This window comes from Dama dama, chromosome 11, assembly GCF_033118175.1.
Source record: "Dama dama isolate Ldn47 chromosome 11, ASM3311817v1, whole genome shotgun sequence".
In the NCBI taxonomy this organism is placed as follows: Eukaryota; Metazoa; Chordata; class Mammalia; order Artiodactyla; family Cervidae; genus Dama; species Dama dama.
In genome coordinates this window covers 93,172,179-93,199,072 of record NC_083691.1, presented here as the reverse complement: position 1 = coordinate 93,199,072, position 26,894 = coordinate 93,172,179, and the positions used below count along the sequence as shown (strand labels likewise).

Here is a 26,894-nt window from a genome sequence, read left to right as displayed (position 1 = left end):
CTCTGAGAGATAGTGAAAGACAAGGGAACCTATCTGGCTGCAATCATTGGAGTCACAAAGAGTCAGACATGACTTAGTAACTGAACAACAAGTCTGCTCTGCCTCTAAGGACCATGTTATGTAATCAAGGAGGTAGGGGAGGGAGATAAAGATTGCATAGCAGGGAGACACAGAGCTTACTTCCCCCCACAAACAGATCAAAAATAACATCTTCATTTGGAGAATTCCTCACTTAAAACTAACTGGAAAGTGGGAGAAAAAGTCATGTGTAACCAAAGCTATAAGGAAGATCGACAAAGAATTGAGTAGGAAGGGAAGAAAATCAACCAGGTCAGCCCCTCCTGGGAGGAGAATCAGAAGAAAAGAGCAATTACACAGAGATCCCTCCTGGGAAGTGAGCAGTTTGAATCACATATTAGCCACCCCAACCCTGGGTTCCAATGCCAGGAAGATGAGCCCCCTTGGCTGGTTGGAGGGCTGGTGGGCAGCCCCAGAAGGGCAGAGGAAAGCCAGGACTCTGCTCATGAGGCATGTATAATGGTTTGCTTGCCCCCTGAGGAGGCCTTACAAATAGCTGTGAAAAGAAGAGAAGTGAAAAGCAAAGGAGAAAAGGAAAGATATACCCACTGGAATGCAGAGTTCCAAAGAATAGCCAGGAGAGATAAGAAAGCCTTCCTCAGCGATCAGTGCAAAGAAATAGAGGAAAACAATAGAATGAGAAAGACTAGAGATTTCTTCAAGAAAATTAGAGATACCAAGGGAACATTTTATGCAAAGATGGGCTCAATAAAGGACAGAAATGGTAGGGACCTAACAGAAGCAGAAGATATTAAGAAGAGCTGGCAAGAATACACAAAGAACTGTACAAAAAAGATCTTCATGACCCAGATAATCACGATGGTGTGATCACTCACCTAGAACCAGACATCCTGGAATGTGAAGTCAAATGGGCCTTAGGGAGCATCACTGTGAACAAAGCTAGTGGAGGTGATGGAATTCCAGTTGAGCTATTTCAAATCCTGAAAGATGATGCTGTGAAGGTGCTGCACTCAATATGCCAGCAGATTTAGAAAACTCAGCAGTGGCCACAGGACTGGAAAAGGTCAGTTTTCATTCCAATCCCAAAGAAAGGCAATCCCAAAGAATGCTCAAACTACTACACAATTGCACTCATCTAACACGCTAGTAAAGTAATGCTCAAAATTCTCCAACCCAGACTTCAACAATACATGAACTGTGAACTTCCAGATGTTCAAGCTGGATTTAGAAAAGGCAGAGGAATCAGAGATCAAATTGCCACCATTCTCTGGATCATTGAAAAAGCAAGAGCGATCCAGAAAAACGTCTATTCTGCTTTATTGACTATGCCAAAGCCTTTGTGTGGATCACAATAAACTGTGGAAAATTATGAAAGAGATGGGCATACCAGACCACCTGACCTGGCTCTTGAGAAATCTGTATGCAGGTCAGGAAGCAACAGTTAGAACTGGACATGGAACAACAGACTGGTTCCAAATAGGAAAAGGAGTACATCAAGGCTGTATATTGTCACCCTGCTTATTTAACTTATATGCAGAGTACATCATGAGAAATGTTGGCTGGAGGAAACACAAGCTGGAATCAATATTGCTGGGAGAAATATCAATAACCTGAGATATGCAGATGACACCACCCTTATGGCAGAAAGCAAAGAAGAACTAAAGAGCCTCTTGATGAAAGTGAAAGAGGAGAGTGAAAAAGTTGGCTTAAAGCTCCACATTCAGAAATCCAAGATCATGGCATCTGGTCCCATCACTTCATGGCAAATAGATGGGGAAACAGTGGAAAGAATGGCCGACTTTATTTTTCTGGGCTCCAAAATCATTGCAGATGGCAATTGCAGCCATGAAATTAAAAGACGCTTACTCCTTGGAAGGAAAGTTATGACCAACCTAGACAGCATATTGGAAAGCAGAGACATTACTTTGTCAACAAAGGTCCATCTGGTCAAGGCTATGGTTTTTCCAGTGGTCATGTATGGATGTGAGAGTTGGACTATCAAGAAAGCTGAGCACCGAAGAATTGATGGTTTTGAACTGTGGTGTTGGAAAAGACTCTTGAAAGCCCCTTGGACTGCAAGGAGATCCAACCAGTCCATCCTAATGGAATTCAGTCTTGGGTGTTCACTGGAAGGACTGATGCTGAAGCTGAAACTCCAATACTTTGGCCACCTGATGCAAAGAATTGACTCATTTGAAAAGACACTGATGCTGGGAAAGATTGAGGGCAGGAGAAGCAGGGGATGACAGAGGATGAGATGGTTGGATGGCATCACTGACTCAATGGACATGGGTTTGGGTAGACTCCGGGCGTTGCTGATGGACAGGGAGGCCTGGTGTGCTGCGGTTCATGGGGTCGCAAAGAGTCAGACACGACTGAGTGACTGAACTGAACTGAAGTAGGGCAGAGGGGACAAATGGAAACTGCACCCATGACTGACTGGTTTCCTGCACCCTCCCTGGCTGCCACCCAGCCTGCATGGAGTGAACGTTCCAACACCACTTGCCTGGCATCACAGCTCCACAATGGAGCAAGGACTGGTACAACCAGCCAAAAAGCTGGACAGTGAGATCTGAAGCAGCTCAAACCCCAGGTGGTGTCTGAGCAGCCAAAGGGCAGCCATTATTTGCAATTGTCCAGGCGACACACCAGAGGCAGTCTGGATCTCTGACAGTATCCAGATGGCCACAACCCAGCGCCAAACCTTGCTAACTACCCGCAACAGCCCTTCTTGCTCCAGCACAGCTGGGTGCAGGAGCTGGGAAGGAGAAGAGCACAGACTTAAAGGAAACAGCCAGCTCAGACCCAAAGTTCAGGACTTCTGCTCCAGTGATGAGGTCTGGCCCAGCACCAAGGGGCATCCGCATCCGTTAAGCATAGGGGAAGCCCTGCCTCACACTTGCCTCTGGCCCTAGTCTCCCCAGCTCCAGCTCCACTTCCTTTTAAGGTGATAGTTGCTTGCACACCCTGAGGAAGATGTGACTTGCATTCACATCAAAATCAGCTCTCTGACCAAAGCCACACCTTACCTTGCACCAGTGGTTCTTAAACTTAAACCAGCCTCAGAATCCCATAAAGGGCTTATGCACATATGGAGAGCTGGGCCCCACCCAGTTTCCAATTTAGCGAGACTGAGAATCTGCATTTATAACAAGTTCCCAGGTGATAACTGCTATTGGTTCTGTTTCAGACTTTGAAAAACACTGTCTTAGATAAGTCTTTCTTAAGCTCAGAATCACATGAGAATAATTGGGGGAGATTTTAAAATAATCAGTGTCCATAGATATTCATGTAATTGGTTGTGAATATGGAAGTACAAAACCACAGTTTAGAAAAATTTTCAAGCTATTCTGGAATACGGCTAGCACTGAGCACTACCTTTTCAGATCCAAGGCCTACAAGCCTGTTGGAACTACATTACTGTTTGTAATCGTTTCATTTATTTATTTTTGGATGTACTGGGTCTTCACTGTTGCACAGCAGGCTTTTCTCTAGTTGTGGTGAGTGGGGACTCCTCTCTAGTGGCAGTGCTCAGGCTTCTCGTATGGTGGCTTCTCTCGTTGGGAATCACAGACTCTAGGGCACGCAGGCTTTAATAGTTGCGGCACATGAGCTTAGTAGTTGTGGCTCCTGGGCTTTAGAGCACAGGCTCAATAGTTGTGGCATACATGCTTAGTTGTTCTGCAGCATGTGGGATCTTTCTCGATCGGTGATCAAACCCATGTCTCCTGCACTGGCAGGCAGATTCTTCGCTACTGAGCCCCCAGGGCAGTCTCTGGAACTACACCGTTGTTTCAGATTTAATGACATCACTAAAGTGTGTGTTAACCATATTTTCTAGTTTCTGTATCTGGTGCCTTGATATCTTGGGTCTTGTCGATGATCTAAGAGGGACTGCCTATCCGGGGCTAGATAACTCCTAGGGATAACTCCTGCTAGTGTGCCTTCATATGCAAACTAAGCAACCCAAAGCCCCTACCCATCATCTATCTGCTTTTTCAGGGCTCTTATACTGCAAGACACTATCCTCTGACCTAATCACCCCAGGGCCACGTCTGACATCTATGGGCAGACCCTACACTGGGGCCCACTGAAACGATTCAAACGAGACCATCCTAGCCCTGTTTATCTTGACTCACTGATTCTTCCCCTCAAAAAACATAGTAGAAGACTTTCCTACATTTTCTCCATGCTCTCTGCCTATGACCGTCTGTGAGATGGTATGCCCCTTTCTCTTGGGAAGTATGAGTAATAAACTATCTTTTCAATGGAAAACTTGTCTTGATCTGTCAATGACAGCATTTCTTAGGCAGGTGGATAAGGAGTCCACGGACCCAGTCATGTGTCATCCATGTCCTGGAATTTATGGCCATTTGAAATTTATGGCCATTCACCCACATTAGAAATGGGAGCTAGGGAGCTGGTTAATTGATAACATCAGAGCCATAGGAACAGATTCCTTGGTGTCTTCAGGAGACCGACCTTTGTTACAAGATCTAAGGGAAACAAACTGACCTAATCCTATGCCAAAACTATTTTTAGTAACAGGTCAAAAGGTATATATAATAAGATATCTTAAAAGCTGTATGTGGATCTCTTCCTAACCCTTTTGGTGTCTGTGCCAGAAGCTGTCCCTGTTACTTCCTGACTTTTAATGAAGTTGTTACACTGCTGCAAAGACATGAGCTACTGTGTTCCTTTGGTCCTGGAGTGAATTCTTTCTTTTGAAGACCATGAACTCATAATTGACACCAAACGTCATAGAACATAGGCCTCACTATACATGAATTTAGAAAAGTAAAATTTATACTTTAAAACAACGTGCTGTTTAGAAAATCACAGATCAGACCATTAGGAAAATGCTAAGCTGAATCAGTCAACATAGTTTATCAGTCTCTTTTTTAAGAAGGGAAAGTTATTTTGTTATTCATTTGTGAGCAATAAAAAGTATAGATTTAATTTCAACTAAAAAGAATTATAGACAGGTTCATTCTCTAACATGGATAATTAATAAGTTAATTATTGTTAAGTTATTCTTAATAATAAGACCCAGCAATTTCACTTCTAGATATATACTCAGAATTGAATGCAGGGCCTCAAACAAATACTTGTACACCAAAGAGTACAAAGTTCATAGCAGCATTATTCACAATAGCCAAAAGGTGGAAACAACTCAGATGCCCCTCATTAGGTGAATAGATATTCAAAATGTTATAAATATATATATGGAATATTATTTAGCTTAAAAAAGAATGAAGTTCTGATACATGCTATAACATGGATGAACCTTGCAAACATAATGCTAAGTGAATAAGCCAGACAGAAAAGGACAAATACTGTATGATTCCACTTATCTAAAATACTTAGAATAGACAAATTCAAAGAGACAGAAAATTTAGCTCAGACAAACCCCTTTCACATAGAAACTGCAAACGCTCAATTCAATATCCAAGATTAAATGAATGTAGGTCAAATGATCGATATTTAATCATTAGAAAATATAAAAACAACATTTCTTCCATCTTGACATCTTCTTGGAGAAGTTTTACCATATTCTTGCAGTTCAAACTTACATTTTAATATTTTGCCAAAATCACTATTTTAGAGAATTGATCAATAGAACCTAGTATAATCTTATTTTTGTATAGCTTCATGGGGGGATTTTTTGGCTCTCAAATCTGAGAGTCAGCTCTCAGAATTAATATCAGCCTTGTAAGAAGAGCTCAGAGATCAGGGATCAGGGATGTGCCAAAGTGAGCCAGAGAAAAAATCAAGAGTGACTACAATAGTCTGTGACAGAAGAGACTGCTTGGTTCCCACATGATAAGAGAGATGAGATTTATGCATTGAATTTTTGTGTTTTTTTATTTGGTCTTTTTAAAAGATTGTAGCACAGTTGATTAATATTATATATTTTAGTGCAGCATAGTGGTTCACAATTTTAGAAATTATACTTCATTTATTAAAGTGAAGTGAAATGAAGTCACTCAATCGTGTCCGACTCTTTGCGACCCCATGGACTATAGCCCACTAGGCTCCTCCGTCCATGGAATTTTCCAGGCAAGAATACTGGAGTGGGTTGCCATTTCCTTCTCCAGGGGATCTTTTCAACCCACAGATCAAACCCGGGTCTCCCACGTTGCAGGCAGATGCTTTACCATCTGAGCCACCAGGGAAGCCCATACTCCATTTATAGTATTATATAATATTGGCTACATCCCCTATACTTTGCAATATATCCTTGTAGCTTATTTATTTTATATATAGTAATTTGTACCTCTTAACCCTATACTTCTATCTTGGCCCTCCACCCTTGCCTCTCACCACTGGTAAACACTAGGTTGTTGCTATACCTGTGAGTGTTTTCTTTGTTGTTACATTCATTAATTTGTTTTATTTTTTAGATTCCACATGTAAGGGATAACATACAGCATTTTTCTTTCTGTCTGACTTATTTCACTAAGTACCCTCCAAGTCTATCCATGTTGTTGCAAGTGGCAAAATTTAATTATTTTTATGGCTGAGTAGTATTTCATATTTATATACCACATCTTCCTTATTCATTCATCTGTCAGTGAATACTTAGATTGTTTCCATAGTTTGGCTATGGTCAATAATGCTGCCATGAACACTGGGATGCATGTATTCTTTTGAATTCTTTTTTTTTTTTTTTGGACATACATTCAGGAGTAAAATTTCTAGGTCATATATTAGTGCTACTTTTAGTTTTTTGAGGAACCTCCTTTCTGTTTTCCATAGTGGTCTCACTGATTTACATTCCTACCAACAGTGTAGGAGCATTCCCTTTTCTCCACATCCTCACCAACATTTGTTATCTGTAGATTTTTTGATGATTTTTGTTTAGTCACTCAGTCATGTCCGACTCTTTGTGACCCCATGGACTGCAGCACTCTAGGCTCCCCTGTCCTTCACTATCTCCTGGAATTTGCTCAAACTCATGTCCATTGAGTCAGTGATACCATCCAACCATCTCATCCTCTGTCATCCCCTTCTCCTCCTGCCTTCAATCTTTCTCAGCATCAGGGTCTTTTCCAATGAGTCAGCTCTTCACATTAAGTGGCCAAAGTATTGGAGCTTCAGCAACAGTCCCTCCATTGAATATTCAGGACTGATTTCCTTTAGGATGCCCTGGTTTTACTTCCTAGAAGTCCAAGAGCCTTCTCCAACACCACAGTTCAAAAGCATCAATTATTTGGTGCTCAGCCGTCTTTATGGTCCAACTCTCACATCCATACATGACTACTGGAAAAACCATAGCCTTGACTAGATGGACCTTTGTTGGCAAAGTAATGTCTGCTTTTTAATATACTGTATAAGTTTGTCATAGCTTTTCTTCTAAGGAGAAAGTGTCTTTTAATTTCATGGCTGCAGTCACCATCTGCAGTGATTTTGGAACCCAAGAAAATAAAGTCTGTCACTGTTTCCATTGTTTCCCTATCTATTTGCCGTGAAGTGATGAGACTGGATGCCATGATCTTAGTTTCTTAAATGTTGAGTTTTAAGCCACATTTTCACTCTCCTCTTTCACCTTTATCAAAATGCTCTTTAGTTCCTTTTTGATGATAGCCATTCTGATAGTGGCGAGGTGATATCTCACTATGGTTTTGACACGTTTTTCTGATGATTAGTGATGTTAAGCATGTTTTCATGTGCCTGTTAGCTATCTATGTCTTCCTTGAAATATGTCTGTTCAGGTCTTCTTCTGTCTATTTTTTAATTGGGTTATTTCTTGATATTGAGTTGTATGAACTGTTTATATATTTTGAATATTGAACCATTATCAGTTATATCATTTATAAATATTTTACCCCATTCAGTAGTTTGTATTTTCATTTTGTCCATGGTTCTGTCAGGCGAGTGTGTCATTTCCTCGGTCCTGCCCCGTCACAACAAAAATTTGAAGCAACGGACGTTAAAGCCCTCGGCGTGTCATAGCTCTTGGACAGATCATTGTTACAGCTCTCAGACAGATCTGTACAGAGTGTTACAGCTCCATGTTACAGCTCAGTTTTATTTAGAAAATAAAGGAAAATACATCCTTCAGGCATGAGGGCATGCCAACCCAAAAGACACGAAGAGAAGACAGCGCACGAGAGACCCTCAGCCTTTTGGCTCCTCTTTTTATATGTTTTTTTCCTCCCCCAGTCCTGCCCTATGTAAACTGGGCTAGCTGGAGTGCTGTTTGTTCTACCTGAGGTCCTCACTCGGGTCCTCGGACCTTCCTTTTTTCTATTTTTGTGGGCTTTTCCCTTCCTTGTCTTTTAGCCACCGCCATTCCGGACTCCTATTGCCTATTCTAACTACCTAACAGTTCCTTTTGCAAAACAAAAACTTTTAAGTTTAATTAGATCCTGTTTGTTTATTTATTTATTTGTTTTTCTTCTTTTTTTTTTCCATTTGTTTGTTTTTGTTTTAATTTCTTTTGTCTTGTTTCCCCTTCAATTTGCCATGAAGTGATGGGACCAGATGCCATGATCTTCATTTTTTGAAAGTTGAGTTTTAAGCCAGCTTTTTCACTCTCCTCTTTCACCTTCATCAAGAGGCTCTTTAGTTCCTCTTTTACTTTCTGCCATTAGGGTGGTGTCATCTGCATATCTGAGCTTGTTGATATTTCTCCCAGCAATCTTGATTCCACCTTGTGATTCATTCAGCCTTTTTAATATGTATTGTAAAACCTGAGGTAAGTAGGATAGACTCCTTTGGCTTTTAATGTTGGGGACCAGTAGGTGTCCCTTTGGGCCCATTTAGCTTTAGGTAGTGTAGTAATATCAAATCTTGTTTTAATCACATAAATGTCCATTTTATTGGTCCCATTTTAACTAATCATCCAAATATTTCTTTATTCATTTGAGATAACACCTTAAAGAAATTCTAACTTGTTGGGAATTATAGTCAGACTTTCCTTACAGGTTTTTCATGCTTATATTATAATTATTTTAATACTCTTTTTAGACATTGTAAAACCCACTGAGAAGAAGCACAGACCACAAATGAAGCTTCTCAAGCCAGTTTTTTTTAACTTGTTTTAAATAAAGTATGGAAGTCCTTAGTTTAATTATTAGATACATAATTTCACCTTTAGTTTGATTTTTGTTTATAGGTACCACTGGCTATGATGAGCATACTTTAGATTTACCAGTTAGTTTTCCCAATTTTAAATGATCCATCACTTGGCCACCAATAAAATATATCTCAATAGAAATTCAAACCATTAAGATGCAAAAGACCTCCCCATAAGAGAATGGGAGAGGATGTAACCTAAACCCAGAGAGTTTTACTCTCAAGACCAAGTTTTCAAAAACACAAACAAACAAAACAAAAAAGCACAGAAGGACCTGGGAAGATCAAGTAGAACATTTACATCTCAGAGACAAAGAGAAATGCAAGCTTCCCTCTAGAAAGTCTCTGTTTAAGTCTGAAAATGTATTTTTACTAAGCCAGCTTTTCACAATAATGAAACTTAATTGCATGGGCAATGAAAGAGCCCCCTCAATTTCCATGGTGAGATTTCCTCCAATTTCCAATCAAGTAAATACCTGCAGGTTTTGCATGGGTATTGGCGATTTCTCATTCCTTTTTATTTTGAGACTTTTATTTTCCATTTTGAAGTCAGTTTGTTAAGATAAAATTGCATGTGATGGACCAGTGTGTGCTTTTGGGGAGCTTAAGTTCTCTGGTTTTGCCCCAGAGTTGTTTAAGCCCCATCTTACATGTCTCGGGTTTCCCAGTGGAATATAAGACTTCCATGGGTGCTCAGATTGTGGAATAGCCAAGTCTTTTGTGTGTCCCCTGTTGAGCAGTTTGTTAATTACATGAGTGGGTTTTCCTGTAGGAACAAGCTGCATGGTATGCATGAGGTCTTGCTTCCACCACTCCTGCAAATTTCTCAGTCATCTGAGAAAGCTGTTGCCAGCCAGGAAGAGAGAGTCCTTTTTGGAGGTCAGAAGCTCTAGGAAGATTTCAGTTTTATTTTGACAAACTCTATGAAGGTAGCCAAGTCAAGGAAAAACAACATGCCAGTCTTCCCCCCTAATAACTCAGTCCTACCTTACGCAGTGTTTGAGCAGTCTTCCCAGTTGCTAGACTGAGGCTGACCACTCAGTATACAAAGAGTCTTCCCAGGGCCTTAACACTGAGGATCTCCTGCTTAAGCAAAATCTTCCCAGTGCCTGAACACCGAGGATATCCTACTTAGCACCTAAATTGAGAAAAATCTTCCCACTACTTTGAGGATGTCCTACCCAGTGTCTAAGCTGAGAGATCCAGGTACCTCTTCTTGAAACCAAGTTTCAAGGATAACATTTTCCCCCAAATAAAACTCAAGGTCATCAACCAATATAGGAGATTTGAGATCCTGGAAGATTCACTCAGATCTGTCTGGATTTCAAGAAGGCAGATGGGCACAGGAGGCCTCTGCTGGTACCAAGGCTCCAGATACTCGTAGAGCTCAGGTCAAGGATAGGAATCCATTCTGGATCCCTTTGTCGGTTGCCAAAACTGTCCATTTGAAAAATAATCACAACTGGAAGTTGCAAGTTATGTTTTATTTTATGGAAATTTTTAGGACTTCAAGTCCAGGAGACAGCATCTCAAGTAACCCTGCTAGAACGGCTCTCAGGAGGCAGGAGGAGGAGTCAAGTTATATAGAAGTTTGCAACAAGGGGCAAGTAGTCCGAACAGCAAAAGATTATTGTTAATTAAAGAAAACCAGATATCTTAAGTAATTTAGTGCTTTATTATACGTGAGCAGATACAAGAGCCTGGGCTCACTGAAATCATTTCTTTCACATGTATCTCAGCTATCTGGGGCCAGTTTCTAATGCTTTTCACACACACACACCCCAGTCCTCAGTGCTCACCAGGGGAGTGGCTGAGGCTGCTGGATAGTAGGTATTGTTCTTTCCGGGTGCCCTCCAGGCTCAGAAATTCACAGTTGGAGGGATGGAATTGCTGATGACTGCGACATACTTGTTTGTTGATATGGCAGGAAATATTCCATTTCTCACTACCCTTGTTTTGAGGGTTAAAGAAAATATTGCCAGTAAAGTCCTTGGCATTGTGTTCTTCACTAAATAAAATCTAACTTCCAGTTCTGCCATTAACACTGTCATTAATGTAATTATTAACAGAGTGACCTAGAGTAAACCTCCCCAAATATTAGCTGTTCTCATGTTATTACTATTAGAAAATCTGAGCTTTTGCATTACACTCACATCAGAGGGAAAGCCCTATAACCAGCCGCACCTTCCAAGGGCCCTCTGAGAGAAAATACTCTTTCTCAAAACTCAAATAACTTACTTAAATGTCTAACTTACAATGACCCTCACCTTAAACAGAATAGAACAAGTTGTGCTGTTGTTGGAAACCTCAGAATCTGTGGGCTAACACTGCAAAGGTTTGTTTCTTGTTCATGTTCCAGTCAGACTCAAATCCTTTGGTAACTGTCTTTCAAGCACTAACTCAGACAGCTTCCATCGAGAGATATATATTTAAGAACTATGCTTATAAGTAGCTTAAACTTTGTAAATCTCTCCTACTGATCCTAATTCTGGGATAAGTTTTGTTTCTCTCCAAGAAAATTATACTTATATCCATGAATCCATCTGTCATTTAGAATGGTTTGGCTCAGTGGTAAAAAATTCACTTGCCAATGCAGGACACACGAGTTTGATCTTTGGATCAGGAAGATCCAGTTGGAGAAGGTAATAGCAACCTACTCCAGTATTCTTGCCTGGGAAATCCCATGGACAGAGGAGCCTGGCTGGCTAGAGTCCATGGAGTTGCAAAAGATTAAGACAAAAGTTAGCAACTAAACAAGTCTTATTAACCATCAAAATCGCTCTCATCTGAATGTACTAGCTGGTCTATTGATCCGTGTCCCTGCATCAAAACTAAGCCTAAGTTTAAATCTGACAAGTACAATTGAGTGGTACAATCACCTTCTTTATTCTAGAAAATATCCTCCTATTAATTCAGCCTAAGTTTGCATTTTTCTTTGGAGGGAGCAGTAAGCAATACTGAACTTAACATCAACTAAAACTGCTGTAAATGTTCAACAAATTCAGTTCCCTTTCATTAATGTTTATTCTTTTCATTCTGAACAGGAATCTCCATTACGGAAAAGTCCACAAGAAAAACACGTCCAAAAGATTTGCTTTCTCTACTTTACCTACTAATAGATCACCTACTTATTCATGCAAGTAGCTAGTCTGAGACAGGTAACTGTCAAGGCTTGACCAGCCCTGTTACTTCTTGAACTGACTGCTCCTGTTCACCTTGTTGCAGGTACCACATCTGTGTGACTGTGCTGATCTACTTCCTCCCCCTGCTGGTGATAGGTTATGCTTACACCGTAGTGGGCATCACACTGTGGGCCAGTGAGATACCTGGAGACTCCTCTGACCGCTACCACGAGCAAGTCTCTGCCAAGCGCAAGGTGAGTAAAGGGCTAGCAGCACTTAACCCACCCTGGCACAGGTGGCAGACTGGTAAGCATGTGAGCCCGAGCCTCAGGAGTCCCGGAGGCAGTCCCTGGGTCCCAAGAACCGTAGAAAGGAGGGAAGGGGAAGGGAGGGGAGGAAGAAATCGTCCTTCAATGTGTTTGTAACCTAGACCTGACTGTACAGGCATAAGCCCCCTCATTCTCACCTTAAAACTAACAGAAAACTGTCTACTCATTAAAACACAAGCACACAGATTTAACTACAGAAGCATGAAGAGCTATTCAGTTCTTTTTAGTTATTACAATTTGACAAAATAATACGTTCATTTCGTTCAAACATCAAAAAGTACTTTTTAAAAGAAACAAAACTAGGGTGATGGAGAACAAACTGGGAATTGCCAGGATTAGTACTGGGGGAAGAATCTGCCTACAAAGGGATTGCATGAGTGAATTTCCTTGCGATAATGGAGCAGTTCTGTATCCTCATTACTGTGGATTTTTTACTTATCTCTGCATATGATAAAATTTCATAGAACTATACACCAAAAAAGTGCATGTAAAAGCTGGCAAATTCCAAATACAGCCTGTAGTTTAGTTAATAGTACTGTACTATCATCGGTTTCTTGATTTTAATTGTGTGGCATAGCTAGGTAAGATGGTATCACTGGGAGAAGCTTTGTGATGGGTACCTGAGAATTCTGTCCTATTTTTGCAACTTCTTGGGAGTCTTAAATTGTTTAAAAATTAAAAGTGAAAAAATATATTGAGTCTTACCATGAAAATGCTCACTCCTTTCTAGGTCCTCTGTCTACCGAGTTCCCAAATGTTTATGCACGTATGCACACACACACACACACACACACACACACACACATCATGGTAACCACTGTTATTTGTTATTAATCTTTTCAGATATTGTAATGCATTTATAAGCCAAATAAACATATATTCTTTTCTTTTTTGCATAAATAGTAAATATGCACTTTTCTTCCCCTCATTCTTTAATTTAATAGTATCCACAAAATCTTCAAAACTCAATATAGAAACAGCTTTCTCATTCTTTTTTCCCCTCTTTTAGTACCTCTTTGCGTAGTATTTCATTGTGCAGATGCTAGATAGCTTTTCTTTTTTATTGAAATATAGTCGACTTAAAATAGTATTTAGTTTCAGGTGTATAGCATAATGATGGGCCATTTACATCCATTATCACCACAATAATTCTAGTAACCATCTCTCCCTACACAAAGCTATTAAAATATTATGGACTATATTCCTTATGTGGCTTATTATATCCCCATGACTTACTTGAGGTCTGCACCCCTTACTCCCCTTCACCCATTTCATCCACCTGCCCATCCCCCTTCTTTCTGGCAACCACTCTTTTATTTGCTACATCTGTGAATCTGCTTTTGTTGTGTTTGTTTCTTTGTTTTGCTCTGTGAATCTGCTTTTGTTGTGTTTGTTTCTTTGTTTTGCTTTTAGAGTCCACATATAAGTGAAGTCATGTGGTATTTGACTTACTCTTGGAATAATACCCTCTGGATATATCCATGTTGTCCCAAATGACAAGTTTTTATTTTCAATGATTGAGTAATATTCTATTGTATGTATATGCATTTTTATACCCATTCCTCTATCAGGGGACACTTAGGTTGCTTTCATATCTTCGCTATTGTAATGTTGCTATAAACATCAGGGTACATGTATGTTTTCAAAGTGTCTTTGTTTCCTTTGGATAAATATCCACGAGTGGACATGCTGGATCATATGGTGTTCTATTTTCAGTTTGTTAAGGAATCTTCATACTGTTTTCCAGCATGGCTGCACCAGCTTCTGTTTCCACTAACAGTTTCTCCTTGCGAGCCCTTAGTTGTTGTCTTTGTAATACAGCCTTACGATACATGTGAGTAATATCTCATTGTGGTTTGGTTTGCAGTTCCCTAATGATTAGTGATGTTGGGAATCTTTACATGTGCCATTTGGCCACCTGTATACCTTCTTGGAAAAAAGAAAAACACCTATACATGTCCCTGTTTATTTTTTAATGCAGTTGTATGGTTTTCTTGATGTTGAGTTATATGAGTTCTTTGTATATTTTGGACATTAATCTCCTAACAGATACATTGTTTGCAAATATCTTCTTCAATTTAGTAGGCTACTTTTTTGCTTTGTTTGTGGTTTCCCTCACTGTGCAAAAGCTTTTCACTTTGATGTAGTCCCACTTGCTTATTTTTGCTTTTGTTCCCTTGCCTGAGGAGACAAAAAACCAGCTAAGACCGGGGTCAAAAAGGGTGGTGCTTATGTTTTCTTCTAGAAGTTTTATGGTTTTGGCTCTTTAAGTTTTTCATCCACTTTGAATTTATTAATTCCATGCACTTTGATTTTATGTCCAATCATTATGTGACACTGTGATCCAGTTTGATTATTTTGTATGCAGCAATCAACTTTCCCAACATACCTTGTTGAAGAGGCTTTCTTTTCCCCCTGTAGATCCTTGCCTCTGTTGTCACAGATTAATTGACCGTATGAGTGTGGGTTTTTTTCTGGGATCTCTATTCTATTCTATTGAGTTCTGTGTCTGCTCTGTGCCAGTACCATACTGTTTTTATTACTATAGATTTTAGCATAGTTTTTTGAAATTAGGGGCATCATACCCTTAGCTTTGTTCTTATTTCTCAAGCTTGTTAGGTCTATTTGGAGTCTTTTGTGTGGCCATATAAATTTTAGAATTCTTAGCTCTAGTTCTGTGAGATTGTCTTTGATATTTTGATAAATTACGTTGAGTCTGTATGTTACCTTCAGTAGCATGGTCATTTTAATATTAATTCTTCCATTCTGTAAGCTTGCTATATATTGGTCTATATTAATTTTTGTTTGTGTCTTCTTCAATTTATTCTATCAATGTTTTATAGTTTTCCATGTACAAGTCTTCTAGATCCTTGGTTCAGTTTATCCTTAAATATTTAAGTCTTTCTGAGTAATTGTAAATGGGATTCTTTTCTTAATTTCTCCTCTGATAGTTCATTAGTAGTATATAGAAATGCAACAAATCTGTGTGTATTCTTTATCTACTTCTGCTTAACTTTACACTTCCATTCTTTTGTTCTTTTCTTTCTTTTTCTCACCATATGGTCAGTTTCTTCTGTTTTCATTGTTTTATTCCCCAGTTGGCACCTTGTTTAGTTTGTGCTTTAGTTAGCTTTGTTCTTAACCAGTGGATACCATTTTTGGTTTCCTTTGTTCAGCGGGTCTATCTATTGTACTTTTTTTTTTTTTTTTACTATTTCGGATTTGTTTATGGGTGTATATGTATGTGTGTATATTCTATTATTTTAGTTATTATTTGCCTGATTTTGTAATTGATTTTGGTGTGGGGTGCGTCTTTTGTTTCTCATTTTTGTATATTCATTTTAATCCCATTTAATGCCATACCAAACCATCTCTGGAATCTCTGTTCCCTGGAGAGTCTCCAAACCCAGAGCCTTTGGAGTGGTAGCACTGACTCCAAGACACTAGACTACCAGAGAACTCCTAAACCTCAGTTCAGTTCAGTCGCTCAGTCATGTCCGACTCTTTGTGACCCCATGAATCGCAGCACAGGCCTCCCTGTCCGTCACCAACTCCCGGAGTTTACTCAAACTCATGCCCATCGAGTCGGTGATGCCATCCAGCCATCTCAGCCTCTGTCGTCCCCTTCTCCTCCTGCCCCCAATCCCTCCCAGCATCAGGGTCTTTTCCAATGAGTCAGCTCTTTGCATGAGGTGGCCAAAGTACTGGAGTTTCAGCTTCAGCCTCAGTCCTTCCAATGAACACCCAGGACTAATCTCCTTTAGGATGGACTGGTTGGATCTCCTTGCAGTCCAAGGGACTCTCAAGAGTCTTCTCCAACACCATAGTTCAAAAGCATCAATTTTTCGGCGCTCAGCTTTCTTCACAGTCCAACTCTCACATCCATACATGACCACTGGAAAAACCATAGCCTTGACCGACCTTTGCTGGCAAAGTAATGTCTCTGCTTTTTAATCTGCTGTCTAGGTTGGTCATAACTTTCCTTCCAAGGAGTAAGCGTCTTTTAATTTCATGGCTGCAGTCACCATCCGCAGTGATTTTGGAGCCCCCAAAAATAAAGTCTGACACGGTTTCCACTGCCTCCCCATCTATTTCCCATGAGGTGATGGGACCAGATGCCCTGGAGTATCAAATAGTGAGAACTCCCACAAAAGCAACCACTTGTACACAAGACCAAGCATCGCCCAACTGCCAGTAGCTCCCTGCACAAATGCCTCATCCAAACAGTAAACAAAGCAAAAACATAAACCCAATCATCAGCAGACAGAATTACCACCTCACTCAGCCCTGCCCATCAGAAGGGTAAAAAATTCACCCCCTTCCAAAAGGATGCAAGCACAAGTCACACTCTACATGAAGCTTACACAAATCCCTGGACCAACTTTACAAGGGCAGAAACTAAAGGAAGAAAGAATTCAACCTCAAAGTCTGGGAAAAAGAGACCTCAAATACAAAAAATTTTTAAAAAAAGAAAAGAAAAGGCAGAGAAATACTGTACAAATGAAGGAACAACCTAGAAAGACACAAGTCCAAATAAATGAAGAGGAAATAGGCAAACTACCAGAAAAGAATTCAGAATAATGATAGAAAAGATGATTCAAAACCTCAAAAATAGAACGTAGAAGGTGCAAGAATCAATTAACAAAGATATAGAAGAAATAAAGAATAAACATATGGAGACAAACAACACAATTACTGGTATTAAAAATACTCTGGCTTTTCCGGTAAGTGGTCTGAGCTGACCCTTAAAAATGGTGCGCTATTCACTCGACCCAGAAAACCCCACAAAATCATGCAAATCAAGAGGTTCAAATCTTCGTGTTCACTTTAAGAACACTCGTGAGACTGCCCAGGCCATAAAGGGTATGCATATCCGAAAAGCCACCAAGTATCTGAAGGATGTCACTTTAAAGAAGCAATGTGTGCCATTCCGTCGTTACAATGGTGGAGTTGGTAGGTGTACACAGGCCAAACAGTGGGGCTGGACGCAGGGTCGGTGGCCCAAAAAGAGTGCTGAATTTTTACTACACATGCTCAAAAATGCAGAGAGTAATGCTGAACTTAAGGGCTTAGATGTAGATTCTCTGGTCATTGAGCACATCCAAGTGAACAAAGCCCCCAAGATGCGGCGCAGGACTTAGAGAGCTCACAGTCAGATCAACCCCTACATGAGCTCTCCCTGCCACATTGAGATGATCCTTACTGAAAAAGAACAGATTGTTCCTAAACCAGAAGAGGAGGTTGCACAGAAGAAAAAGATATCCCAGTGTGGAGATTTCTTAAAAAACTGGAAATAGAACTGCCATATGACCCAGCAATCCCACTTCTGGGCATACACACTGAGGAAACCAGATCTGAAAGAGACACGTGCACCCCAATGTTCATCGCAGCACTGTTTATAATAGCCAGGACATGGAAGCAACCTAGATGCCCATCAGCAGATGAATGGTTAAGGAAGCTGTGGTACATATACACCATGGAATATTACTCAGCCATTAAAAAGAATTCATTTGAACCAGTCCTAATGAGATGGATGAAGCTGGAGCCCATTATACAGAGTGAAGTAAGCCAGAAAGATAAAGAACATTACAGCATACTGACACATGTATATGGAATTTAGAAAGGTGATAACGATAACCCTATATGCAGAACAGAAAAAGAGACACAGAAATACAGAACAGACTTTTGAACTTTGTGGGAGAATGTGAGGGTGGGATATTTCAAAAGAACAGCATGTATACTATCTATGGTGAAACAGATCACCAGCCCAGGTGGGATGCACGAGACAAGTGCTCCGGCCTGGTGCACTGGGAAGACCCAGAGGAATCGGGTGGAGAGGGAGGTGGGAGGGGGGATCGGGATTGGGAATACATGTAAATCCATGGCTGATTCATATCAATGTATGACAAAACCCACTGGAAAAAAAAAATAATAATAATAAAAAAATAAAAAAATAAACATGAATATCAGATTAAAAAAAAAAAAAAAAAGAAACTGAAGAAACAAAAACTTATGGCCCGGGAATAAATGCCGCAGAAAATAAATGCAAATAAAAGTAAAAAAAAAAAAATACTCTGGAAGGAATCAATAGCAGAATATCTGAGGCAGAAGATCGGATAAGTGAGCTGGAAGATAGAATGGTGGAAATAACTGCTGAAGAGCAGAATAAAGGGAAAAAAATGAAAAACACTAAGGATAGTCTCAGAGACCTCTGGGACAATATTAAATGCACCAACATTCAAAGAAAAAGAAGAGAAAAGAAAGAGTATGAGAAAATTTTTCAAGAGATTAGAGTTGATAATTTCCCCAGCATGGGAAAGGAAATAGTCAATCAAGTCCAAGAAGCACAGAGTCCCATACAGGATAAACTCAAAGAGAAACATGCCAAGACATATACTAATCAATCTAACAAAGATTGAAGACAAAGAAAGAATATTAAAGGCAGCAAGGGAAAAGCAACAAGTAACATACAAAGGAAACTCCATATATTAACAGTTAATCTTTCAGTAGAAACTCTGCAGGCCAGAAGGGAATGACAGGATATATTTAAAATACTGAAAGTGAAAAAATCTACAACCAAAATTACTCTAAGCAAAGATCTCATTCAAAATTGATGGAGAAATCAAAAGCTTTACAGACAAGCAAATGTTAAGAGAATTTACTACCACCAAATCAGCTTTACAACAAATGTTAAAGGGACTTATAGTCAGGAAATACAAGAGAAGAAAAAGATCTACAAAAACAAACCCCAAGCAATTAAGAAAATGGCAATTTGTTGTTCAGTCACTCAGCCATGTCCAACCCTGCAATCCCATGGACTGCAGCACTCCAGGCTTCCCTGTCCTTCACCATCTCCCAGAGCTTGCTGAAAGTTGTGTCCATTGAGTCAGTGATGCCATCCAACCATCTCACTCTCTGTCATCCCCTTCTCCTCCTGCCTCCAATTCTTCCCAGCATCAGGGTCTTTTCCAACGAGTTGGCTCTTCACATCAGGTGGCCAAACTATTGCAGTTTCAGCTTTAGCATGAGTATTCAAGATTGATTTCCTTTAGGATTGACTGGTTTGATCTCCTTGCAGTGCAAGGGACTGTACTCTCAAGAGTCTTCTCCAACACCACAGTTAAAAGCATCCATTCTTTAGCACTCAGCCTTCTTTATGGTCCAACTCTCACATCCATACATGACTACTGAAAAAGTCATAGCTTTGACTTTATGGACCTTTGTTGGCAAAGTAACGTCTCTGCTTTTTAATATGCTGTCTAGGTTTGTCATAGTCTTTCTTCCAAAGATCAAGTGTCTTTCAATTTCATGGTTGCAATCACCATCAGCAGTGACAAAAACAAACTCCAAACAATTAAGAAAATGGCACTAAGAACATATATATCAATAATTACTTTAAATGTAAATCGATTAAATGTTCCAGCCAAAAGACACAGACTGGATGAATGGATATAAAAACCAGACCCATATATATGCTGTCTACAAGCAACCCACTTCAGACCTAAAGATACATATAGCCTGAAAGTGAGAGGATGGAAAAATATATTCCATGCAAATGGAAATCAAAAGAAAGCTGGAGTAGCAACCATCATATAAGACAAAATAGACATTAAAATAAAGAATATTACAAGAGATAAGAAGGGACACTACACAAAGATCCGAATATATTCAATGCACTCCCTATGAAACTACCAAGGGTATTTTTCACAGAACTAGAACAAATAATTAAGCAATCTGTATGGAAACACAAAAGAGCCCAAATAGCCAAAGCAGTCTTGAGAAAGAAGAATGGAGCTGGAGGAATCAACTTTCCTGACTTCAGATTATACTACAAAGCCACATTCATCAAGACACTATGGTACTGGCACAAAAACAGAAATATAGACCAAAGGAGCAAGATAGAGAGCCCCAAGATAAATCCATGCACCTATGGGTACCTTATTTTTGACAAAGGAGGCAAGATATACAATAGGGCAAAGATAACCTCTTCAATGAGTGGTGCTGTTTAAACTGGATAGCTACATGTAAAAGAATGAAATTAGAACACTTCCTAACACCATACACAAAGATAAACTCAGAATGGATTAAAGACATAAATGTAAGACCAGAAACTATAAAACTCTTAGAGGAAAACACAGGCAGAGCACTCATAGGCAAAACATAGCAGAACACTCGATAACATAAATCAAAGCAAGATCCTTTATGAACCATCTCCTAGGGTAATGGAAATAAAAGCAAAAATAAACAAGTGGGACCTAATTAGACTTAAAAGCTTTTGCTCAGCAAAGGAAACTCTAAACAAGGTGAAAAGGCAATGTTCAGAATGGGAGAAAATAATAGCAAATGAAACAACTGACAATGGATTATTCTCCAAAATATACAAGCAGCTCATACAAGTCAATACCAGAAAAACAAACAACCCAATCAAAACAAGGGGGAACAACCTAAACAGAAATTTCTCCAAAGAAGACATATAAATGGCTAACAAACACATGAAAAGATGCTCAACATCACACATTATTAGAGAACTGCATATCAAAACTACAATGAGATATCACCTCACTCCAGTCAGAATGGCCATCATCAAGAAGTCTACAAACAATAAATGCTGGAGAGGGTATGGAGGAAAGGGAACCCTCTTGCACTGTTGATGGGAATATAAACTGATACAGCCACTATGGAAAACAGTATGGAGATTCCTTTAAAAAACTAGAAATAAAACTTATGACTCAGCAATCCCACTCCTAGGCATATACCCTGAGGCCAAAACCAAAAAAGATACATGAACCCCAATGTTCATTGCAGCACTATTTACAATAGCTAGAACATGGAAGCAACCTAGATGTCCATCAACAGATGAATGGATAAAGAAGTATACACACACACACACACACACACACACACACACGCACACACACACACACAGGAATATTACTCAGCCATAAAAAGGAACACATTTAAGTCAGTTCTAATAGGTGGATGAAACTAGATCCTATAATACACAGGGAAGTAAGTCAGAAAGAAAGATAACTATTGTACACTAACACATATATATGGAATCTAGAAAGATGGTATTGACGAATTTATATGCAGGGCAGCAGTGGAGAGACAGACATAGAGAACAGACTTATGGACATAGTGTCGGGGGAGCGTGGAAGGAGAGAGTGAGATGCCTGGAGAGAGTAGCATGGAAATACATACGCTAAAATATGCAAAATAGATAGCCAATGGGAATTTGCTGAGTGACTCGGGGAACTCAAACAGGGGCTCTGTAACAACCTAGAGGGGCAGAATGGGGAGAGAGATGGGAGGGAGGTTCAAGAGAGAGGGGACCTATGGCTGATTCATGTTGATATTTGGTAGAAAGCAACAAAATTCTGTAAAGCAATTATCCTCCAATTAAAAAATAAATTTAAAAAACAACACACACACACACACACACACACAAAAGACCTAAATGTTAGACTGGGCACTATAAAACTCCTAGAGGAAAACATAGGCAGAACACTCTCTGATATCAGTAATAGCAATATCTTTTTCAATTGATCTCCCAAAATAAGGGAAATAAGAACAAAAATAAACAAATGGGACCAACTTAAACTCAAAAGCTTTTGCACAGCAAAGGAAATGATAAACAAAACAAAAAGACAAACCACAGATTGGAAGAAATATTTGCCAGTGATGTGACCAACAAGGGATTAGTCTCCAAAATTTACAAATAACTCATAATGCTTAATAGCATCAAAACAAGCAACCCAATCAAAAAATGGGCAGAGGACCTGAATAGACATTTCTCCAAACAAGACATATAGATGGCCAAGAGACATATGAAAAGATGTTCAACATTGCTAATTATTAGAGAAATGTAAATCAAAACTACAATGAGGGATCACTTCTCACCAGCTAGAATGGCTACCATCAAAAAAATCCACAAACAATAAAAGCTGGAGAGAGTGTGGAGAGAAAGGAACCCTCCTAAACTGTTGTTTCGAATGTAAATTGGTACAGCCACTATGGAGAGTAGTATGGAATTCCTTCAGTTCAGTTCAGTTCAGTAGCTCAGTCATGTGCAACTTTGGGACCCCATGGACTACAGCACGCCAGGCCTCCCTGTCCATCACCAACTCCCGGAATTTACCCAAATTCATGTCCATTGAGTCGGTGATGCCATCCAACCATCTCATCCTCTGTCGTCCCCTTCTCCTCCTGCCCTCAATCTTTCCCAGCATCAGGGTCTTTTCAAAAGAGCCAACTCTTCACATCAGGTGGCTGAAGTATTGGAGCTTCAGCATCAGTCCTTCCAATGAACACCCAGGACTGATCTCCTTTAGGATGGACTGGTTGGATTTCCTTGCAGTCCAAGGGACTCTCAAGAGTCTTCTCCAAGACTATGGGTCAATGAGGGCTCTGGGGCTGATATCAGCCCACTGGTGTGTGGGTAAGCTCCTAGATCTAACAGGCTAAAAGGATAACTCCAAAATGAGATTTGCCAAAATCAATGTCCTCAAGGTAGAATGAACTCCCTAAAATGGCTGCCACCAGTATTTTCGTCCTTGGAGGTGGTCCCAATTGCCTCCTGCCTCTCCAGGAGACTTTAAGGTCAGCAGGTAGGTCTGACTTGGGCTCTCTTAGGAACAGAATTTCTGTTTCCTACAATCTTCTCGCACTCCTGTGTATAAGCCCTGGTGGCTTTCAAAGTCAGAGAGTCTTGGGTGTTGTCTTCCCAGGTCAGGACCCACTAGGAACCCAGCGTGGGGCTCAGACCTCTTGTTCCTTGGGGAGGAACTATGCAATTGTGATTATCCTTCCATTTGTGGTTTACCTTCCCAAGGGTATGAATCTTCACTACATTGCATCTCTATTTCTCTTACCCATCTCATTGTGATTCCTTCTTTACATCTTTAGTTGTAGAAAATCTTTTCTGCTAGTCTTCAGCTTTTCCCATATATAGTCACTTTGTAACTAGTTGTAATTCTGGTGTGCCCATGCGAGGAGATGAACTCACTACCTTCTTATTCTACTATATTGGCCACACATCTTCTAGGTCATTCTTTCTCTTAAGATTTCTTGGGAATAAAAAGGGATGGGTTATATCACCCTATATTCATAAATCCATTTTATGAATATTCCCTTTAAACATCTGACAATCCCTTGCTGCAGCTATCCAAATCCTACCCATTCTCTTTCCCTCCCCCAGAGTCTTCAAGTCTAGCAGCCTACTCTGACTCATGGCCCTTTTCCTTCTGCTGCTTTCTCCCCATTCCTGGATCTTTTCTTCCTGAACACCCTTTGCTCATTAATCTGGTCTCCCTTGGCTTCTCCAGCCATTGCCCAGAAGTATGATATGATATTCTCAAACATGAATGCACATGAGAATAATCCGAAGGGCTTCTCAAACACTGAATTCTGAGTCCCACATTCAAAGTTTCTGATTCAGTTAGATTGGAATGGGGTCTAAGAATTTGCATTCCTGACAACTTCTCAAGTAATATTTATGTTCCTGGTCCTGGGGCCACTCTCTGGGAATCACTGATATAACCAAAGTCCTTTGGTACCACAAGGCGGTCCTTCCTCCACCTTGAAAGGTGTTGTTATATTGATAGTTACTTTATATTGCATATCACACTGTGCATAGTAAGTGGGCAGGGTAAGAGAGAAAAGAACCATTATAAAGGGAAGATGGGCTGCTAGTCTTACCTGTCTCACTCTCTTGCCAGGTGGTTAAGATGATGATCGTTGTTGTATGCACCTTTGCTATCTGCTGGTTGCCCTTCCACATCTTCTTCCTCCTGCCTTACATCAACCCTGATCTCTACCTGGAGAAGTTTATTCAGCAGGTTTACCTGGCCATTATGTGGCTGGCCATGAGCTCTACCATGTACAACCCCATCATCTACTGCTGTCTCAATGACAGGTAAGACCCTCATCCCCCATACTCTCTCCAGGACAAGAAACTAATAATCCTTCTGTTGAATCCCTGCTGACTGAACCAAGCGATGATTAGTTTTCTATAGTCTGCACCACTCACTCCTCTCTCACAGCCGACTCTGCTCAATTAGGTCACCTTCTTGGGGACTACAAAGACAAACGGTCTTGTCACCATGCAGGAATAGGAGCCGTGAGAAGACCTTTGTTCCTTTGCAAGAGGAGCCAGAAACACATACCACTGGTTACTAAGTCAGTATTGGAGGGTCGGGTGCAGGGCAGATAAAAACTCTCTGTGATTAATACACATAAATCAGGTTGCCAGCTGGATCAAGTTCATGAATTTGTTCAATCTACTCTAAGGATCCCATGTACAGAGAGTAGTGTGTGCAGAAAGAGACAGAGAATCAGAGAGAGAAAGAGTCAGAAAATGAATGAGTCAGAGAGTGAGAGAGAACGAGAGAGAGAGATCGATGCCACTCGAATGTTATCCACCACGTGGCATTTTTTTCCCTTCTCTGATCTCTCATTTTCCTCTTCCCATCCCATCTGGGCAGGGACTTCCCTGGCAGTCCAGTGGTTAAGATTTCACTTTCCAATGCAGCGTGGGTAGGGCGGGTTCAGTTCCAGGTTGGGGAGCTACGATCCTACATGCCTTGCAGTCGGAAAACCAAAACACAAAACAGAATCAATATTGTAACAAATTCAATAGACTTTAAAAATTGTCCACATCAAAAAAAAGTCTTAAAAAAATTTTTTTTGGTAGCTTTGTCCAGTTTCTTCCAGTACTTCCAGCAGGACAGGGTAAGCAAAAAGAAGTCAGAGCCTCAAAGGTCTGATTCTGCCTTTGTTTGGCCACAGGGGCCAGGAGAGCCTTTCCTGGAGTGGAAGCCAACTTCAGACAAGTAAGAAAAGAAAGAACCATCAGGAATGGTGATCAACAACAAGGAATCCACCCCAGTGTGCAGAATCTCCAAAAGGGAGCTGGGAAGCTGTGGTGGCAGTTCAGTCATCTGGAGCACCACCTCAGCCTCTGTGTGAAAAAGGGAGACAGGAGAAGGAGGGGAGGGATAAAAGACTTGTCACATTTATGGCCAACAGTTATCAGCCTATAAGGAGCCTTCTATGAGTGAGACATTCAGGGACTATGACTTTGAAGACAGATATTCCCTGGGACTTGTCCAGATGGTCTTTGTCTAACTCACAGATGTATCTTTCTTCTAAGAGCCTCACAACCCACCTAAATATTTCTAGGTTAAATCTCTCAGCACATCTTTTAAGTAAAAGCTGATTCTCCATGCTGAAAACACAGGGAAACTGAGGCACACTGAAGGGACACGATTGGTAGAAAGTCAGTGAGCTACTTGAAGGAAAGGACTGAGTCTTGACACTGTATTGTACATATAATGAACACTTGGTGAATGTTTTTACTGATGCTGAACTGACCCAGAGCAGATGGAGGCAGAACATTTCAACTACCACCCTCAGTACAGACTTGAATTTCACATGAACTTGGGTTCTAATCCTGGAGTTGACCTTGACAACTGACCTTTGAATCTTTTGCCCTTAGCATCTCCAGTTATCAATTAATTTAAAAAAAGAAAAAGACAGAGTCTCATTTGGGTATATCCTCATATTAAACAGCTTCTGCAATGGTGGGAACACCCCTGATAGCAGGCCATACTCAAGCGTTACTTGTCCATCCACTCTCTTTCCAGGTTCCGTCTGGGCTTCAAGCACGCCTTTCGGTGCTGCCCTTTCATCAGTACTGGCGAACATGAAGGGTTCGAAATGAAATCCACCAGGTACCTCCAGACCCAAGGCAGCATCTATAAAGTCAGCCGCCTGGAGACCACTGTCTCCACAGTGGTGGGGGCCCATGAGGAAGACCTGGAGGAAGGGCCTAAGGCCACGCCCTCATCCCTGGACCAGATCTCCAATGACCCCTCTCACAGCGACTCTAAGACCACGATGGAGAGCTTAAGCTTCTACTCCAACATGCTCTCCTAGACCACGGGGCTTTCAGCAGGCACGGCCACCTCTATCTTTGTCTTGCTTCATTTCATGCATGGATAAAGCTTCAGTATAAAATCCATAAGAAACACCCTTGGGACTTGTGAAAGGCTGAGAATAGTTTGGGGAAAACATTCCATTCTGGAGTCAAAAACCTACATTCTTCTATATCTTTGTCACACACATGCTGTGTGACCAAAAAATCATCGACTTCTCTGAGCCTGTACAATGAGGTTAAACTTGATTTTCTCTGCAATCCATTCCAAGATTCTAGAATTAATTTCAATTGCATGTACTCATTTCAGGGTGATTCCTGCAGTGCAGCAACAGATCAAACCAATCTGTTTGTCTAGAGATCCTGTCTTACTTCAATAAAGGTGTTCTC

General features: G+C 40.5%; 1 protein-coding gene across 1 annotated transcript in view; it reads left to right on the top strand.

The window, feature by feature from the left end:
* Positions 1-26,506, top strand: part of TACR1 (tachykinin receptor 1) — a 165,399-nt gene extending 138,893 nt beyond the window's left edge. The window contains exons 3-5 of the mRNA XM_061156324.1: positions 12,346-12,496; positions 24,289-24,485; positions 26,215-26,506. Of these exons, the coding sequence (XP_061012307.1) occupies positions 12,346-12,496; positions 24,289-24,485; positions 26,215-26,506 (640 nt within the window). The remainder of the gene's footprint in view (positions 1-12,345; positions 12,497-24,288; positions 24,486-26,214) is intronic.
* Positions 26,507-26,894: the final 388 nt, after the last annotated feature.